Source organism: Papilio xuthus, unplaced genomic scaffold (genome assembly GCF_000836235.2).
Source record: "Papilio xuthus unplaced genomic scaffold, Pxut_1.1 DF828177.1, whole genome shotgun sequence".
NCBI lineage: Eukaryota > Metazoa > Arthropoda > Insecta > Lepidoptera > Papilionidae > Papilio > Papilio xuthus.
The window spans coordinates 3211039-3232208 of NW_013530472.1; the positions used below are offsets into that span (position 1 = coordinate 3211039).

At 35.9% G+C, this 21170-nt stretch overlaps 3 protein-coding genes across 4 annotated transcripts; 2 read left to right on the forward strand and 1 right to left on the reverse strand.

The window, feature by feature from the left end:
* Positions 1–806: 806 nt before the first annotated feature.
* On the forward strand, positions 807–3840 carry crn (pre-mRNA splicing factor crn). Its single transcript, XM_013306841.1, has 5 exons — positions 807–963; positions 1038–1223; positions 1563–1678; positions 1803–1959; positions 2154–3840. Exons 1-5 carry the CDS (start codon positions 925–927, stop codon positions 3744–3746), a joined length of 2091 nt encoding a protein of 696 aa, XP_013162295.1. The 5' UTR covers positions 807–924; the 3' UTR covers positions 3747–3840.
* Positions 3841–3877: 37 nt separating this feature from the next.
* Naa20A (N-alpha-acetyltransferase 20 A) lies at positions 3878–5175 on the reverse strand. Its single transcript, XM_013306842.1, has 5 exons — positions 4998–5175; positions 4813–4928; positions 4565–4694; positions 4339–4475; positions 3878–3990 (listed from the first exon to the last, which is right to left on the reverse strand). The coding sequence occupies exons 1-5, from the start codon at positions 5048–5050 to the stop codon at positions 3905–3907; spliced, it is 522 nt and encodes a 173-aa protein (XP_013162296.1). The 5' UTR covers positions 5051–5175; the 3' UTR covers positions 3878–3904.
* Positions 5176–5908: 733 nt separating this feature from the next.
* Positions 5909–20643, forward strand: e(y)3 (PHD finger protein enhancer of yellow 3). Of its 2 annotated transcripts, XM_013306632.1 has the most exons (14): positions 5909–11315; positions 11394–11871; positions 11985–12088; positions 12170–12271; positions 12349–12424; positions 13395–13545; positions 13943–14181; positions 14364–14593; positions 14949–15081; positions 15335–15536; positions 15696–15884; positions 16167–16362; positions 18208–18317; positions 19478–20643. In XM_013306632.1, the coding sequence occupies exons 1-14, from the start codon at positions 6400–6402 to the stop codon at positions 19825–19827; spliced, it is 7476 nt and encodes a 2491-aa protein (XP_013162086.1). In that variant the 5' UTR covers positions 5909–6399; the 3' UTR covers positions 19828–20643. The 2 variants fall into 2 exon arrangements, with proteins under 2 accessions (XP_013162086.1, XP_013162088.1); XM_013306634.1 differs by lacking the exon at positions 18208–18317 and having other exon boundaries at positions 19478–19571.
* The last annotated feature ends 527 nt before the right edge of the window (positions 20644–21170 follow it).

A 21170-nucleotide genomic window follows, 5' to 3' on the forward strand; every position in this document is an offset into this window, starting at 1 on the left:
TATATAGATACCAAAAAAAAAAAAAATTAGTTCAGCGATTATACGCATGGAGCGCCACAATCGCCGTGGATCCACGACTTCGTGCGAGTTGCCCCTCTTTCTATAGTATACTTATTATACTCTTTGGTGTAATTTACGTGATTGAGTTTGATCTATTGACTCCCGCCTGCTCGTTTGCAGTTTCGTTTGCGTTTATCCAGTAAAAAAAAATCCAACAGAGTTGTATCAAAACACTACGAGTGTCCTTTAGAGTAGGCGTAGTTTCTTAAATTTTCGGTAATGAATATAAGGGTGTTGATAAAAAATAAAATCGCCACATTATTATGTATCATTTTGTATTGTCAATTTACGTGTAGTATTTAGTCTATAGTATACTTATTATACTCTTTGACCAAAACATAACCTATAATGTTTAATTCAACTTATGTCAATGTCGTAAGATTTTTTTTTAAATTTTAAGACCTGGTAACATAGACCTTTAGGTCATATCTAATTAGGAAAATGTTCATTACTTTGGGAAAAAGCATTAGGCCTGTCGTAAGGTTACAGATATGTAGCCAAAGCGTATATAAAATAGCCATGTAGCCATCCCTCATCAAAAAAATAAAAGTGGAGCCTGGAAGTGCACTGTGATCGTTGCAAAAGGCCTAAACGTAAAAAAATGATTAAACTTAGGTAACCATATTTATAGGGATCAACTTTTTTTTAATGTTATAAAATTGAATGCTTTATTTTTTTTTAAATTTTTTGATAGTCTATATATTTTAATATTTACTTAACATACTCTGCGACATACTCTTTGGCTTTGCTCTTCGGTCTTGTTGTGTGTTGGTTTTTTGATCGAATTTCAGAATTATAGATTTTTGTTTTGATTTGTACGGTATTATTAAGCTTAACTTATAAAGTTTTACATTAGATTTAACAATGGACGGAAAGGCCACGAAAATGCCCAAAGTGGCTAAAGTAAGAAAAACTGTTAATACTTTTTTAACCTCTTTTCTTCATAAGTATTTGCTTAATACTTTCAAATCTTTCAGGTCAAAAACAAAGCTCCTGCAGAAATACAAATAACAGCCGAGCAACTATTACGGGAAGCCAAGGAACGAGATTTAGAGATCTTACCACCACCACCAAAACAAAAGATATCAGATCCGGAAGAGCTTAGAGACTATCAGCATCGTAAACGAAAAGCATTTGAGGATAATATACGCAAAAATAGACAAGTGAGATTCAAATCATATAAAATAACTAGACCTTCAGTGATTTAGTATCAATCGCCCAAATCAAATCTTTGACAAATATGTTTGCCAAGAACTGTCGATAATAATTAGGAATTTTTGCTATTTTAAATTCTCGAATTAAACATATTTGTTTAAATTAACTTGTACTTCCTCCTGTATTTTATATTCCACTCCTTTATTTTATAACATGATTTTGTTGTACAAACTCAGCAAATAAACTTGCCTAGTTAAATGGAGTGTTTCAAGCCCCAGACCCACTTTGTGTTATTGCACCAGTGCAGTAAGTAAAATATACTAACTTTTTTGTTGAATTTCTTTCAGGTAATAGGTAATTGGCTTAAATATGCCCAATGGGAGGAATCGCAGAAGCAAATACAGAGAGCCCGTTCAATTTATGAGCGGGCTTTGGATGTGGATCATAGAAATGTTACCCTGTGGTATGATAATCAAGTTTACTTCTTAAGATAAGACAAACAAAGTTATGTCTGTTGTGCCAATGTTATTCTATTGTATCTAGTCTGATATATACTTTATTTACACTTTCACACTTTCATTTTACAGGCTTAAGTACACAGAGATGGAAATGCGTAACAGACAGGTGAACCATGCTCGTAATTTATGGGACAGAGCTGTTACAATATTACCACGAGTGTCCCAGTTTTGGTATAAGTATACATACATGGAAGAAATGTTGGAGAATGTTGCTGGAGCAAGACAAGTAAGTAGACATTGTTTTGTCTCTAGTAATAGCTGACCTGTTTAAAAGCCACTCAATTACAATGATTGTTAAGACTGATACAATATTGTTAATACAATTTAGAATGTTTTTACCAGCAGCAATGAGTTCTTGCTTTATATTCAGTATTGCGATCAATAAAATTTCCCATGTAAAACCAGTATTGTTTATTTAAGGTATTTGAGCGTTGGATGGAATGGCAACCAGATGAACAAGCATGGCAGACATACATTAACTTCGAATTGCGCTACAAAGAATTGGATAGAGCAAGACAAATCTATGAAAGATTTGTCATGGTCCATCCTGATGTAAAACACTGGATTAAATATGCAAGATTTGAAGAAAATCATGGGTTCATTAACAGTGCAAGAAAAGTGTATGAAAGGGCAGTAGAGTTCTTTGGAGATGAAGAAATTGATGAAAGATTGTTTATAGCTTTCGCTAAATTTGAAGAGAATCAAAAAGAACATGATAGAGCTAGGGTCATATATAAATATGCCTTAGATCATATTCCAAAAGATAAGAACAAAGAATTGTATAAAGCATACACAATTCATGAGAAGAAATATGGTGATAGGTCTGGAATTGAAGATGTCATTGTTAACAAGAGAAAATATATGTATGAGCAAGAGGTAATAGAAAATCCTACAAATTATGATGCATGGTTTGACTATATACGGCTTGTTGAAAATGAAGGAAATGTGGATGATGTAAGAGATACATATGAAAGAGCAATAGCTAACGTACCGCCATCAAAAGACAAACAATTCTGGAGACGATATATTTACTTATGGATCAATTATGCTTTATATGAAGAGTTAGAAGCTGAAGATATTGAAAGGACCAGACAAGTATACAGAACTTGTTTGGAACTCATTCCTCATAAAATATTTACATTTTCCAAAATTTGGTTAATGTATGCACAACTAGAAGTAAGATGTAAAAACTTAAAGCAAGCTAGAAAGACATTAGGAATGGCATTAGGGATATGCCCCAGAGATAAGTTATACAGAGGATATATTGATTTAGAAATTCAATTACGAGAATTTGATAGATGCCGAATATTATACCAAAAGTTTCTTGAGTATGGACCTGAAAATTGTATAACATGGATTAAATTTGCTGAATTGGAGACATTGCTTGGTGACATTGATAGAGCTCGAGCCATTTATGAAATAGCAGTCTCCCAACCACGTCTAGATATGCCAGAGTTGTTGTGGAAAAGCTACATTGATTTTGAAGTATCCCAAGGTGAAACAGAAAAAGCTAGACAATTATACGAAAGACTATTAGAAAGAACTGTTCATGTAAAAGTTTGGTTGTCATATGCTAAATTTGAACTTAATGCAGAAAATCCCGACAATATTAATGTTGAGTTAGCAAGAAGGATATACGAACGTGCGAATGACAGCCTTCGAAGTGCCGGGGAAAAGGAGTCGAGAGTTCTTCTTTTAGAAGCTTGGAAAGATTTTGAAGTGGAAATTGGCGAAGAATCAAAACTTGAAAAGGTGTTGTCCAAAATGCCTAGAAGAGTCAAAAAACGACAAAAGATCGTTAGCGAAACTGGAGTGGAAGAAGGTTGGGAGGAAGTATTCGATTACATATTCCCAGAAGATGAAATGGTCAGACCGAATCTTAAATTGCTTGCAGCTGCTAAAAATTGGCGAAAACAAAAAGAAGTTGAAGTAGAACCAACCAATAATACAGAGGAAGGCCAAGGTGATGAATCACCTTGCACTCCGGAATTAGATGATACAACTAAGTCTTGAAAGAAACAAATAAATTTGTATTTTATAAGATATTATTTTTCTTTACATTGTTAAATAGTATTTGATTAATAAAGCAGACATAATATTAGACATGCATGGTAGGTAAATTATTTTATTTAAAAAACAGAGTATTGAATTCAAACATTTATTTTTACATTTTAATCAACATCTTCTGGTCTAACTGGATGTGATAATGGTATAACAGATTTTTTATTCACATCTCTTGAGCAGGCTTTTCTCATATCTGAAAACAATTTAAATTCTGTTAAAAAAATTTGCTTTACATTGCATAAGTCATTCATTGCTTCAATTTCCATTGTCATCCAGTATTGGACATAAAAAAAACTCTGCACCCAATAGCCAATGTCAACCCATCTTCTGTTGGATTTTGTACACAAAGACAAGGTTAGTGAAGAGGCAGGTGCACATTACAAAAGGCACTGCAATTGCAACAAATGTGAAGATGCAGACCTTGGTGACAATAATTAGTAGCAATTTATAGCATTTATAAAATTATTCTTGATGGTACAAATGTTTGCTTCTGTAATTAATGTTATTTCTAATATAAAAAAAGCTAAAGTTTATTATTTACCATAAGCATCTTCGTCAGGGTCTCCAGAATAATATTCCAATACAGTTCTATATACAATATAACCAAGATTCTTGTACATATTAATTGCTACTTTGTTACTGACTCTCACAAAGAGATCAACAAAATAAGCCTTTTTTCTGAAATCAAAGTACATTTATTAACATAAAAACTTTAGTAATCGTAATTAATAAGTAAGATAGAATAACTAGAATTAAAAATGACTTACTTTTCAGACACTTCTTCAAGTAAATTCATCAAAGTAGCAGCTAGGCCCAATCTTCTGTAATCGGGACTAACAGTTAAGGCTGTAACATGGCCATGCCAATTTTCACCATGTCCTTCCGCTTTTCCCATTACTGAAATGCAATTTATTTTACACTCCAATTCATAGAACAAATTGTAAAGTGAGTTAAAACATTAAGTTACTTTTTTAATACAAATAAATTCTTATAAGAGACAAAAAAGGACATTTACTGTAGCCCATGATTTCACCACTAGGCGATTCAGCAACTTGAAAATATTCCGGCCAATGTGCTAGGTACTGCGTGTAAAAACCCAAACCGTAGGTTTCCGTAAGGGGATCTAAATTTCTGTAACAAAAAAAATGTTCTGAAATCTCAATATATTATTAAAAAAGAAAAAGTTTGTGATGAACTAACACATTGTTAAAATATAACATATCTTCACACGTAAACGGCCGAATTGTCGTCATTTTAATGGTACACTTTTTAATTATTTTAAAGATATTATTTTCGACAAAATTTAGTGAGACTTCAATGCAAAATAATAAAACAAAAAAGTTTGGTTATATGTCAAATTGCGTCAAAGAATATTCGAGTCACTTCAACTGCAGTCCACTGGACAGTTTATATGATATATTTTGTGTCTATTTGATTTTTGACATTTTATTACAAACATTGTAGTACTATGACGACCATTTGGTAGTAACTTTAGTCTCACAAGGACTTTATAGTAGTTTTTAACACTGATACTGAACCTGATCGTCCATGTTGTCCGAGGCAATTGATTTGCAACTTATGCCATGAGTTCTCTTAGTAATTCCTTACTATTTAAATTGATGCAGCCAAACACAATAGCAATAACAAATTAACCTTTATGTCGTAATATCGTACGTGATATTTTTCTGCTTTCGAAATTATGAAAATAGCAACATTAACCTTTTAATTGCCTTTCAACATGACATTGTTAATTATATACTCTTTGGTTAGTTCACATTTTAACAACTGCCATAAAATCTTTGTGTTTATATAAATTACAGGCTTTTGATTTAATTAAATCGATGGTGTTTAATTTTTATTTAATTCCTATTTCTTTCAACGCTTAAAAGTCAAAAGTTATCATATGATGTTAAAAATTTATTGCATATAACAAGGAAGACAATAATTTATTAACAAATATGTGACATTACACCAGTTGGTAGCCATTTTCATATTTTAAAATATTTAGTAACAGGCAACATAAGTAGCGCAAAGTGACGAAACAAGATTGTAAGCTGTCAACACTTTAAACGAAAACAATATCATTGCCATATGAAATAATCAATTTAATGTTTGAGAGCTATTATCCTACTCGTTTTACCACATGTCTAAAAGCATATTTATTACTCTTCTACAAGCTAAAAAGCTCAAGTGGAGCGATCTATGGGCTTCTTGCAGTTTACCAACACGACAATGGCCGAATTGTCCGTATAAGATATTTTTTATTGGCTCGTATAGCCAAACCTGCCATGTCTTTGGTTTTAAAAATGGCGTATACAAGCTTTTTGTTTGCCGGTTTACGCTGTTGAATGATTAGTTTTCGAGGCCCCGTGTCTACTCGGGCGACACGTAAACGGTGTGAATATGAAAATAAAGTACATGTGTAGGTACAATAATCGACACCATGAACTCTGTGAACAAATTTCTGTAGCGTTATGGTGAATTAGAATGGTGCCTGTGGTTTGTCAAGCTCGCACGTCGACAGGTTACCCATTCGTAACGTAAATATCACCCAGCGAGCGTTTTATATTTCAGATATGACAGCGTCGCAAAAGAGTAGATAATGGAGAGTTCAGAAGATGATGCGGGAACCGCAACAAACGCTTCCCGCCGCCCATCGGCGCGGGAAAAAGATATCGGGGAAGCTGAGGACAACTGTGCAACTGGTAGTTTTCAGCAAGATTCATCGGAAGCTCGAGATTCCTGCAAAACTCCAGCGATGTCTGAGGATAATTTTGATGGCGATAGCGTTCCTTCGCCATCGACGCAAGACGTCAACACCAGTACTGAAGCGATCCTTGACATGATCGATGAAATCGTTGACGGCCCTGGGGCTCCTAAGCGTGTCCCACTTACGGTGGAAAATGTTGAATACGCTCCCATAGGTCAATCTAACAATCGTTTAGATGAGCAAATACAAACATCTCACTGTGAGTCTGAAGATTCTTTAACACAACCATCAAATTCTGAACAGGCTTTAATATCTAAAACTGACGAAAGCCCAAAAGAAGAAGATAATATTGGCAGTTCTTCTAACAATACGTTAGAAGAAATTGCTGATTTTCCAGAGGCATGTCATATAACAGTAAGTGAAAACAATGCAGAGTTAACAACTCCTCATGATACTGAAGCTTCCAATTCTGTGTCGCTTCCAAGCAGCCCAAATCCTAGTATTCCTGCCAGCAGTGTTGTGCACATGGACCAAAGTGTTTCTGATAGGAATGAGGAAACATGTGAACGGACAGTGAAATGTGTTACGTCCAGTGATATCCAAGACAATGTTGTTGTAGGGAGTGCGGAATGTTCATCAAGTGACACTAGTTTATGTGATAGAGTGCCAGTTTCGGAGAGTGTGACAAAACCATTGCGGCGGCGCCTGGTAAGGCCCGCGCCAAGTGACCGCCGTCCTGACTCCACTGTCTCCTCTACAGTGGACTTGCAAAGTATTAATGTTGAAGCTCACGAACAATTGAGTAACGAGTGTATTGTCAAAGATGTGTCCAGTTCATCAGATGCGGTGCCACCTCTACATGGTAATGTAAAGCCAGATGAGATTAGAAATGTAAGCGAAATTAGTATCTGCAAAGCAGAAACATCAAGTCCTACTAAAAAAATTAAACTCATTAGACAAAAAGTACTTCCCCAAGTAACCTATACAGACAGTTCTCATGTAAAGAAATCACCTCTTAGGGAGCAATGTCAATCTACATCTGAAATCCTACCAAATGAATCTACTTCGGAGATAAATGTAATAAGTACATCAATATCAGTTATTAATAAAGAAATATTGGATAATAATAAGATTAGCATAGACACTGTTTCAAACAGACCTGGTGAATCAACAATAATATTGAATGAAAGTCCTATGGAAGAAAGTAATACTGAGTTACAATTAAATGAAAGCTCAAGTAACAAGTTAGAACTAGAAGAAAGTTTGAAAGATCTGAAGAAAATTCCACCAATAAAATTAAATCTCTCTGTAAGTAGTGCAAATGAGACAGCAGAGTCAACTACAAAGCTCTCTGAGGAAAAAAGTGACAGCAGCTGCAGTAATATTGTTAATGATGAATCAGAATCTGCCAAACAAGTACCAAAACTCACTATTAAATTAGGCAATAAACAACCAGAGGAAACTAAACCTCCTGTACCCAAGTTAACAATAAAACCAATCAGACCACCTTCTGATGAAGAAAACAAAACTGATTTTCAAGAACAAATACCTTGTATAACTAAATTAAATATTAAACCTATACCCAAAAGACCTGTAAAAATAAATGATGAACATCGAAAATCTAGCAGTAGTGAAATATCTGAGTCCGAATGTTCGGAAAACGACGAAAGTACAAGCACATCAGATCAGGCCTCAGCTTCAGATCAAGGACCAGCAGATATTGTGCCAAAAGTTACTATTAAATTGGGGAAAGCAGGCACTGAAGCTGAAGGGCAATTTTACACAGAAAAAAATATACCGAAACTAACAATAAAAGGAATCCAACAAAATGAAAATGACAATCCAGACGGCTTACCTACATTGAAACTTGTCATCAGTCAAAGTGATGATTCTCAAACTGAAAAAATACCCAAGTTAACAATAAAAACAGTGGCGAAATCTGAAAGCCAGCCACTTAGTCCTAAGCTTACAATCAAACCAATTAAGCCGCCAGAAACTGCTTCGAAGGATAGTGCTAGTTGCAGTGAATTGACAGACATTCAACAAATACCAAAACTTAAAATATCAACAGAATCCTTTACATCAACAATAGAGGGGAAAGATCGTCACATACCCAAAATTACTATAAAACCCATTTTAAATACAGAAAATTTAAAAAAAGTAAGCTCTAATGAAACATATGAACAAATGCCTGCTGTAACTAAATTGAATATTAAACCGATTCCTAAACCTACAGATAGTGCAGATATAACAGAAAAATTGGACGATAAGGTTCCTGTAGTTTCAAAAATAAATATTAAGCCTGTAATTAAACCTAAAGATAATGAGATAGATTGTAACAAAGAAGATATAGAGATACCTAAAATTACAAAAATAAATATAAAACCAATAAAAAAACCAGATATTGAAGAAAAAGACTGTGATCCTAAAGTTGAATTAGATGAAAATAATATACCTATTGTTACGAAAATTAATATTAAGCCTATAATTAAGCCAGAAGATGAAGATATATCAAAAGGTGAAATTTCAGAGAATCAATCCTCGGAAACAGGAAATTCAAGTGATGATAATACAGACAACATACCTGTGGTAACCAAAATAAATATAAAACCTATTTTAAAACCAAGTGAATCAGAAGAATCAAGACCTAGTATATCAAATGTGGACAGTATTCCTGTAGTATCTAAAATTAATATAAAACCTATCATGAAGCCAGAAGAAAATACTTCTACTTTATCACCTAAAAAAGAAAGTTCACGGAGTTTAGAACACAGAAATTCTATTATACCAATTGTTACTAAAATAAATATCAAGCCTGTTTTGAAACCTGAAGAAGTTAACAGAATTAATGATGATTGTGAAGAAACGGTAGTTAAAAATCCACCACTTGTTATGAAAATTAATATGAAAACAGTTGATTCAGGTAACAGTGAAAAACTTGCTAATTTTGATAAATGTGGAGACAATGAAAAACATATTAACAGTGTAGGTGACAACATACCTATTCTTTCCCAAAGCAATTTTAAAATAACCACAAAATCTGTAAAAGAAGTTTCTAATATTAAAACTATTGAATCTAAAGAATATGACTCTGCCATGGTTGAAAATACTTTTAGTATTGTTGATCCGAAAAGTACAGAAGTTCAGACAAACCTGTCACTTTTGCCAAAACAAAACTGTGTTGCGAATAGTAACGAAGCAGATCCTGATGTTCATAATGCATATTTAGAACCTGTCACCATTGAAACAATGAAAAAGATGACATCATGTGACACCACTGTATCTCAAGAAATTGTATCCCTAGATGCAGAAAAAACAGAATGTTATTTAAATAAACTAGACGGGACATGTCACATAGATTTATTATGTGACACAGCTAATGCTGATGTGAAATTGGAAGATAGTAAAAGTTTGACTCCAGATTGCACTGAATCTAAAATGATTATCAAGCAACAGCATTCACCTTCAGTACAAAATTGTACTTTATTGAAGAAACTCCTGGAAACAAAAAGTGATGTTTTAAGTAATGTGGAAGAAAGCAAACCTGTAACAAGTAATTGTTCGTCCCCCACCATGAGGTCAAAGACCCCAAGTTCAGAGAATAAGGAACTTATCATAAAAAACAGTAAGGACATGACAAAATCTGAAATAAGTTCTAAAATTGACACAGTCAGCAATGTTACCGTAACTTCAAAAGATGGAGTAAGTGACACTCCATTTAAAAATAACATGATGCAAGGACTTTCTAAAGAACTTAATGAAAGGTTATCTAAACCCTTGGAAATAACTGTGACAGAGAAAATAACTAATCAAAGTTCAGGCCAGGATTCACCTAGAATTATATTAAAAATCAATAAGACTGACCAAGGTGCATCAGCTAAAATAATAACTGAGGAGCCAAAAAGACCAGAACAACAAAAATATACAATAGAAAACACTCAAAATGAGATAAATGACAATGAAAACATTCAAAAGAATGTCATAAGCATTAGAAGGAAACAACCTGCAAATCTCAATCCAACGATACAATTAGGCAAAAGATTAAGAAGTTCTAGAATTGTAGAAAACTCGGACAAATCACTCCTTGTTAAAAAGAATATCATAAAAAGACCATCCACAGCAATCACCAGTCCAACTCACAACAAAGAACCAGAACTATCAGTACTTGAGACAAAAAGATTAAAATTAGGACAACTTTTATCCAATAAATCATTATCTATGAGCCCTATTATAAACAAAGGGGAACAATTGTCACCAACAAAAAAACTTTCATTAGAAATTAAACAGGAAGGTAGGCATGTCCCACAACTGAATCATGCAGTCCTAAAAAATGAAAACTGTGCAAAAAATGGTAACTCTAAATTGCACAACATATTATCAAGCTTTCAACCAAAAATACAGGTTAAAACCTTTAATGATATGTGTCATTCTGATAAGAATCCTAGTATTACAACAGAACTTGAATCCAGTACGTCAACAGGCAGCTGTGACAGAGTTGAAATTATTACTTTAGGAAAAAATCATCCTGAGGTACAAGAATTAATTTTTAATGATAACTCTGAATTACACGACTTTAGTATAGCATCAGAGTCACAAGATCCACTGGAAGTGAGTGGATTAAAGGCACCTTTAAATATGCATACTGATAATTTCAACATTCCTAATTCTACTACGGCGCCGATGGTTTCCACACCGCAACCAAAAAAACGTGGACGACCACGCAAAATACCACTGTCGGAAGGCGCCAAAATTGTCTTGCCAACACCTGCTCTTGAGGAGAGACCTCAGAGGTCTTTACGCTTATCAAGGTAATATTAAATCTCTTTTTGACCTATTCTATTATAAAGATTTATTATTTGTTTACATATATTTAAAATGCCTTACAGGGACAGGCCCGTGATATTGACGAAACCCAGAGGTAGAGGGCGAGGGCGTGGCGGTCGACGCCTAGATACTTCTTCAGACAGGACGCCAGAGGCAGTTACGGACGCTGCTAACAAATTTTTCAAGGAACAAAAATCTACCGAAATTATAGACCTCACCAGCTCAAGAATAAAACTGCCGCGAATGACCGAGGCACTGGACAAAATGCCTTGTTCAACCCCCCTCAGTAGTAGAAGACGAAATTCATCCGTGGGAGATTTGAAGATCTTTAGTGATGCCTCCGAACTAAAAGTTGTGCTTGATTCTACACTTCCAAATTTAGAGAATTCATTTTTAAAATCACCTGAAGTGAACGAAGGCCGTGGTCGAGGGTCGCGAGGGGGGCGTGGCAGTCGCGGGGGGCGGGGTCGCCCAGCGGGCCGCAGTCCGCGCGCCAGGGGCCGGGGGCGAGGCGGTGGCCGCGGCGCTATGTACATGAAGGTGAGGTACTCATGTGTTACGTCCTAAAATAGATACGTTTGAATCATTTACTTATTAACATGCAATTGTACTTTAGAATCTCTCAATTGCAATATAAATATTTACTTTTTTAGGAAACTATGGGGATATATGGTCGAGTTTGTGGGCCAGCTACAACAACAGTACAACTATTTGAAGAGGAAACATGCATGATGGATGACAATGCCACTCCTGCAAAGTGAGTCTCTATCAATTCAAGTTGTATATTATTAAAGAGTTAAATATGAATAATTTCGTTACATCGTTCTTTTAATTACAGGCCATCGCATTTACTTGACGAGGATTCTCAAAGCTCTGTAAAGAGTTCAACAAATGAAAGTAGTAAAACAAAGAAGTCAAAGTTTGCAGATTTATTTGACAGGTACAACATTTTACTATACATTGTATAAATTCATAATTCATGTAAATTGATGCATAACACCATATATCGTTTCACAGTAATAAAGAATGGACTGCCGCTGATGTCAAAGAATATACGTGGCCACCTCCAGAAAAATCGGCTGCAGAACATCAGGTACATATTTTTTTAAGTAAATATTAAGTAAAAATCAAAAAGACACTCATGATTTGGCACGTCGGGAACAAGACTACACGATTGTCTGAAGTGCCAACTCAAACGCCGGGTGCTATGCAAGAGAAAGGCTGGTTTGACGAATTTTGATAGTTGTGAAATATCATATTCATTATTTGAATTCAAACATTACATAAATCAATAGATATATACCTAAGGTTGATATGTAATTGTATATAATGACTTACATAATAAAGGACAATACAGCTGTGAGTAATTTTCTTTAATTGGTTTGTCTGAGCATTACAATATGTTAAGTAAGTTTTAAACAAAATTCATCTAACATTGTTATGAAAATACAATTATACCAACTAAGGTTTATTAGCTGTTATGTATGTTACATTATGCCAGTACAGTAGGACAGTAGCGCTCAAAGTCTGCGCTGGCATACAAATAATGTAAACACTAACTGGCACTAGGGACCTGAAGTATGACCAGCGCTACTGTCCTACTGTACTGGCATAATAAAAACCAGACATTACTGTCGAATTTTACTGCCCTGACAGACTTAATAGATTTATTGTGACCAAAATCTGTGTATAAAACATATTGTCATTATTTTAAATATCTTTGACAAAACAGAGATAACAGTATGATTTATATGATGATTTTGGTCTTAAAAACCCACAGTTAGTCGCTGTTTTGTAATAATGAACATTAAAAAAGTGTCATGACAGATCAAATCCCCAGTTGGAAATTATAATTCAAAATAATTGAAATAAAATTTACTTCCAACGTACTAGTAATCTATTAAGGTTATTAACCTAATATTCAGACTCACACTAAACATATAAATGATATTATCTTAATACAATTTGACGAAACTGTACTATAAAATGATATTAGAATTTAAATTTTGGTTTTTTATCTGGCTTGTGATGTTGTGTCTTAGTAATTTTTTATTTTTTTTTAGGTGATGATGATACAAGAGCAAGTTGCTATGTTCCTTGGAGTTAAAAGCTTCAAGCGGCGATATCCAGAATTAAAAAGAAGAACTGTTAGTGGTGAGGAAAGGGACTATGTACTCAGTAAAGGGCTTGTTACGGAAGCACTTTGCGATCTTGGTAAGTTTCATGTTGTTTTTAAATTTTTCAAATTGATAATTCATTAAATGTTGACAACATCTGGTTTTATATGAGGTTGATGTCAAGGTTATTACCCCCCAGTATGTAATTCTTTGTGGGAGATCTATTTGTTTTAGACATTGATTTTGCTAATCATATAACATACATCTACAGTGGAAAATTATTAAAATTAAGCCATTTCTAAATTAGGTTAAAAGTAATTTTTAATTGTTTATTTTATAAAAAAGTTATAAACATTGTAATTTTTGCCATGACACTTGTACTAAAACAAATGATTGTCCCTTTTTTTTCTAAATAGATAATAATAAAATGATATGTTTATATATATGTTTTGAGAAAAACCTACAGTCAGAGGTGTTCAACATTTTTTTAACAGGTATAACAGCAGTAGATGCAAGTGATGTTTTGGACATAATGCTCTCCGATTACCCACACAAATATGAAGAGTACCGATCACATCAATGCAGGAAACAGAGTACTGATCCTAGTGAGGAGACGGTTGAAGAGGTTCAAATGGAGGAGGTGAAGGTGGAGAAGGTTGATGTGAAACCGGAACCAAAACCAGTGGAGCAAAAACCGGAACCACCGAAAGTTGATCCAGAGAAAACGAGACAGGTGAGCTTTAGAAAGTAATAGAAAGTCTTTGTATTAATCTTTTTCACTTCCTTAGTAACTTTTATTTTTTTAAGAAGTGTCAATTATATTTTACACGATAGACATTTATAACCTGTTTTTCATAAATATAAAATTTTGCCCATTTGTTGACAAAATAAGTTTAAAAAAATGTTGTGTTGTAGGACATGGCAGCGGCTGCGATAGCTTCGGCCATCGAGTGGAACGCTCGGTTGAATTCTTTGCGACGTCCGGCGTGCGCGGATCTGCAATCGTTGACGTTACTGCGCAGGCGCGCGCCCCCCGCCCCGCCGCCGCCACCCCGCGTGCGTCCTCCGCACGGCTTCTACCCGCTAGCTCTGCTGCCTGGACAGTACCAGCACTGCTACAGAGTATACAGCTCGGAGCAACTCAGGTATGGTTACCTAAAACCACCTCATTTATCCCTTAACCAAGTTAGGGTTTATATTTATGATCGATGGATCTTTCAATACACTTGTTAATTTCTAAATCTTTCTGCTGCACTCAGAGTCGTCAATTGAACGCTAAGAGAGTCCCTTAGTGTGTTTTTCTGAACTAAATTATACGACGAGAGACAACTAAGCCTATCTGAGTGCGGCATTTTAACATACCAGTTAAAATTGTAGAATGTAGACAGATTAACAAATTAATTTTAATATACACGTATCAGATTAATGAAACTGATAGACAGATCATGCTTAATAGAACAATGAAATGTTAATAAAGTCTTTTTATTTATTCACAAACAGATATTTCCCATTGAACACCGTTCTGGCGGCTCCGCCGGCGGTGATGTCTGCGGAGTCCAGTTCAGATTCGGAGGCGGACTGGCTAGATCGCTCTTCCTCCTCCGACACCGATGTCGACACACACCCGCCTAAGGTTTGACCAATATTTTGATATTACAAAAGCGGCCACACTCAAAATCGTTAACTTCACTAAGGGTCTCCCTCAGTAACCATCTGAATGCGACAGTAAATATTATGATGGAGAAAATAGCCTGGAAGAACAAATAGGCTACTTAATTTTTTTCTAATTCCGCACAGACGGACGATAGCTAATGTGGTCATAAACGTGTTAGAGATCAAGGTGACTGTCGTTGTAAAATTTTAATTTGATCTGTGTGTTATTTTAGCGCAAGAAGCTGACAAAGACTAAACGCAGTAGCCACCAAGGCGAGGCGGGAGGCGGGGCGGGCAGTGCGGGGGGCGGGGCGAGCGGCGCGGGCGCACGCGACGAGGAGGCGGACACGTGCCGCGCGTGCGGCCTGCGCATTGAGGCCAACCGCAAGTACACGCACGAGAGGTTCCTCGTCTGCGCCAACTGTAATGCTAAATGTAATTACTATCTTATTTACTTAAAGTAATAACATATATTTTACTTTAACCTCTTGCACTAATTACTTAAAGTACTGTTTTGTCCTGGGTAAACTAAAATATTATTATTTATATTTGTAATATTGGTCGTAGAATAAAGTTTATTCATGCGTATTACAGTGCACCCAGGCTGCGTGGATCTGGGTCCGGACACGATCCGCAAGTGCCGCGAGTACGCGTGGCAGTGCGCCGAGTGCAAGACGTGCTGCGCCTGCCGCCTGCCCGCTGACGACGACAAGATGCTCTTCTGCGACCTCTGCGACCGCGGTTTCCACATCTACTGCGTAGGACTGCGGCACGTGCCCAGCGGTATGTACCACTCTCACACGCACTAAATAAACCACGCCCACTTCTGTTGACTGTATGGTAGAAAGAAATAATGAACCATTTTTTTATATTTCGTGTTTTTTCCGGGTAATATCTGAAAGGCAGCCAATGTGTACTTGTTTCTTTGTTCCGCGCTACCGAAGTTGCTAGCAAGAGCTAGTTTCGGAATATAGATCGGATGACATCGTCGGCATTCCGATTAGCATTCCGGTTGAAAGGTATCCTAGCTCAAGGGTTGATTGATATAACGTGTGTGTTCCCCAGGTCGCTGGCACTGCGCGGAGTGCGCGGTGTGCAAGTCGTGCGGGGCGCGGGAGCCGGGCGGCGGTGGGGGCGGGGGCGGTGGTGCGGGGGGCGAGGCGGCGTGCGGCGGTGCGCCCCCCGAGTGGCACCACCAGACGCGCCGCGGCCCCGGCGGACAAAAGCTCTACTCGCATTCGCTGTGCACGCCCTGCGCCAGGTCAGTCTCCGCCCACACGTCGTAACCACGCCCACAACACTATACACTTCACCAATACTGCACACTTCACTTTACATACACTTGCAATTATACAAAACAATTTTACTATTACATCTTTTTTTTATTGACTTTGATTTGATTGTATTGTTAATTCATAAATACGAAAGAACTATAACAAAACAAACAATTGTTGCTACAGTGATATTATAAACATATTTTAAATATATTAAGTTTAAATATCGTGCTTTTTTATCGTCAGCATAAACGTTACGTCAGAATATTACAAAACGGCTACTATCGTAATATGTTTCTTATTTTTAAGAATTTGAAATGTCTGAGGCGTTGTGAACTAAATAATTGTAGTGAAGTTTTAAATAGAAAACAAAGTGATTAAGAAAGTTTGAATATATATTCAGGATGATATTGCGGGCGCAGTAGAAGACATGACATTGTGGAACTATCAGAACGATATGTGTTGCCGTAACCTTGGCCTGGTAGCTAATGTATTGTCTATGCGTGTTCGATGTGGACTAACATTCCCTCACACTGACCATTCGCTTATTACCTGTTACCTGTCTCGTAGCATTTTGACCCCCGCGTATCATTTCTCTGACCCCGCAGCATTCTTAAGCACAAAATGTTGGCTGCCTAATTCTACTAAGTATTACACGGGCCAACAATTCACTAATTGGTTAGATTTATGTCAAAATTAACTATTTTATTGTTGTTATTTAGAAGAATTAGGCCATGTTGTTGCATGCTACACCCCTTCAAATGTTACTTCTAGTTTTTGGAAGACTTACTGCCTTTGTTTTTTTTTAATTAGTAATTTTTTTTAACTTTGGCAGATAGTTTTCTTTGCGAAACAGTAAAGTGGCAAGTAATATTATTTTTATGAATTATTATTAAGGTCACTCTCTGTATTACTATTTTTAATATTGGTCTTTTAAGTACGTTATATTTTAAAGAGTAATTGAGGTGAATTTATAAGAAATAATTGGTTTGTTTAAGCTTGTTGTTCCTTCAATCGCTGTTAGGTCATCGCTGGGTGATCATCGGTCCCTCGTGTCCCACTAACATCTATCATTTGTTCAAACAATACTAACACGGGCATAGAATTACATCGATTTCAGAGCATTCACTAACTAGACTATTTTTATTACTTCCCTTCTGGCTCAATGCGTATATAATTATATATTTACGTATAATTTTTTAAACTTTTCTGTTAATAAAAATTAAAAATATATTGGTTCATTATTTAATTAGTTATCGTTTTAATTGTTTTTTAATCTAGCAGCGTAAACAAACAAACTGCCGATGCGTAGATCTTAAATAAAAAGAAGATAGAATAAAGTTTAAAATAAGACATAGATATAACAATTGTATACTTTATTATATAGCATAGTTGGCAAGCTCTTATTGCTATAAAATTTATCTGTGTAAGTGAGTCTCTCTCGTTGATATTTCCGAAGTCTCATATCTCGCGAATTAAATAAGTGATTTGCATTTCTTGGCAATTTTCTGGTAGTAAAAGCAGTAAAAATATAAGTATAAACTTAAAATTTTCTACAAAAATTAAACTTTATTAACAATTTCAAAATAAACGAACTCAGTTCGTTATTGATTTTAGTTTGAGTAATATTGTTAACACTATTTATGTTTATGTAGTATTGCATAATTGGATTATTAATTTGAATATATTAAGTTTAAAAGCGAGCCATTAGAAGGGAAGTAATAAAAAGAGTGTGTCATGTGGTACGTCGTTAGCGAGACGTTGAGACTAATGGCGTGTTTCTGTTCCGGTGGTTGTGCGCGTGCGGTCCGTGTGTGTGTGTGCGTGCGTAGGGCGTATCGCATCGGTCGCTACTGCCCGCTGTGCGAGCGCTCCTTCATCGGGCCTAAGGGGACTTTGCAGCTCGTCATATGTAAACTCTGCGATAGGCAACTGCATCAAGGTACGTCATCCGGCACGCGCAGTAGACGCAACGCTTGCCCCGCCCACACCCGCCCCCCACCACGCCCCCACCACGCCTCCAACTCCGCCCATCTCTCTATTGGCTGGTTGTAAAACGACCTTGACATAAATTTTATTACCCATTACCAAAAATAACAAAACGATCGTTGTTGTTTTTTGAAGAATCAAATGTGCTATTTGAAATGTAAAACTAAAACCGTGAAAAGTGTTAAAGAATATTTTCTTTATAATTTTATTTAAATTACAAAAAAAAACTTTTACTCCTGAAGATTTAAAAAAATATGGCATAAAGATTAAAATATGCACAAGATTAAAGCTTAACGTGTCTTTTATCATGTAAATTTATCAGGTACATAATATTATATTGAAGAGGTACTAAAACATTCTACAGCCTTAAAAAGATACGTAACAGATCGCCTAATTACTTCATGTGTCATTTTATAACTAGTCATAAAAATTTTCACAATTATGAAGATATATTTCATAGCGCAACAAATATATCTTCATATTAGCTTTTGCTTTCATTTGCTTTACATCCATGTGCATGCAACGCTGTTCATTAGAATATTATTGGACGAGTAACATTACTTTGTGCTTTATTTTAATTTTTTATTATGTCTGCCATCTACCATTACAAATCCTGCACCTGCAAAAATATATCCACAAACTAAATTAATACCAGGTTTAAATATATAGCTACAGTTGAAGATACTAAAATTGATATACATCGTAAGGATGCTTTGTTTTTGTGTTAGATGTGATTAGACAAAACGTATGGGTGAACGCATGATATATATACACTATACATATATAATCTGCCTCGTTTAGAACATAGCTGACAACGGAACGCAAATAGAAAGATTCGCGGATGAAAACTGCCGCAGGTAGTCAAATAGAACTGCCGAGTTGTGTGTGCTATAGACGCATCTAGTCGATTACATATCTGATTTTGAACTCGGTTTAACACTTCATACGATCATTTCTGTAGTAAGTTTCTTCACTAAAACTCGGTTTGAGATGACAATACACTAAACCATGCACTGAAAAACGTAAATGACTCTAATCAGCTCTGCAACCGAGTTCAAGGTCACCTAATAAAAGGAAACTAAATGTAAATGGGTGTTTAATTTTTCCTCGTAGATTGCGTTAAGCAGACAGTGACCAACTTGAAGGTGATGGATTATACGTGCGGTGTGTGCCGGCGCAGCGGCATCACGTCGCGCGCGGCCGCTGTTCGCCTCGCGCCCCGCACCATCGCCACGCTTTTCATGGCCAAGCGTCGCTTCAACAAGTACGCGCATCGCCAGTACATGAAGAACCGCGTGCAGACCTCCAAGGCCTCGGAGAACTCCAACGACGTCGCCGACGACACGTTAGAGTCGTGTGATCGCCCCGAACGACTCGACGACGCGTCCGACGCATCAGATGTGCCCGAGGAGGTTCACGACCCGCTCGACGTCGGCGATCGGCGTCCTGACGGTGCGGTGTAAACGCGGCGTTGCAGCGGGTGGACCGCGTAGTGTGCGTTATCTATATTAGTGAGTGCTAACGTATGTTGTGTCGTGCTGTGCGAGCGGGCGGACAGCGAAGTGTATGTAGCGGCTTAAATTCATTAGTGCATCGGACACTGAGTGACTGTACATTGACTATGTAATATATCTAGCTGTTAGTACTCTATATATAACTCTTATCCGCTTCGGTAATACGGTTGTAAGGTAAACTGTTGCATAAATCTGATTAATATACGTTTAACTAGTAGGCTATGTATATGTAAGTTGTCGGATAGTGGAGAGATACTAGTGTCGTCGGCCGTGCCCCGGGCAGCACGCGCGCAGCCGGAGGCAGACGTGAAGTGGTTTGGTAGCCGTAGTTCGCAGGTCACTAACACGTAAAATGTACAGTAACTTAATACTAACTTCACTATGTGGGTAGCTGGGCAATCATACTATTTTTTATTAATAATAGTTTTTTTATGTTTGCTGCAAAAATCATGTTTGCATCCGTCGTGAATTATTTATGTTAAGGAGAGTCAAATAGAGATTGAATCGTATGATGTTTCGTTAAATGGATGTATTATCGTTTGTCATCGACATGTTGTTTATATACATTTTGTGAATGGTTTTATATTGTGTAATGTCTGACCTATGTTCTATTTGCACATAATTTCTCAAAAATTGGAAAATAAATTGTATATTATAAATGAATCTGCCTTTTAATGCATTTGTGATGCAATCATTTTGTTTTAAAATTGGTTATCATTTTTAAAATGTTCAAAAGAAGACAGAGCGCATTTTTTTTTTTGAGAATAGAATAATTTTAGACTATTGTTAATTTTTTTCCTTAATAAGGTATTTATTTTAGTTATATGTTTATATGGATACAACTGTATACAATATGCCCCTATATTATAATATAAATACTTGACATATTATTAAAGGATATTGTTGAAATTCTCCGTTCTATCTTTTGATTAGAAAACACTAATACTGTGATGTTTATACGATTTTGAAACAGCTTCATCACAATATCTTTCATTTTGCAGTTTTATTAAAATATTGTTTAAATAATAATACTACATTATATTTAGGATACTTTTGAGTTTATACTTAGTTGTCAGAATGAATTTCAACAGCTTTTCCTCCGAATGTTTATTGAAGGCGAAACGCAATCTTTGATCAGAACAAATTGATACAATAGTTCAATAAGAGTTTTCATTGTCGTTACACTTGTATAAAAACATTGTCATCACTTACTCATTGCGAAAAAAACAAAAACATCATGTTTTTATACAAGTGAGACGGTGGAATTCAAGATAACTTATTGCACAAAATAC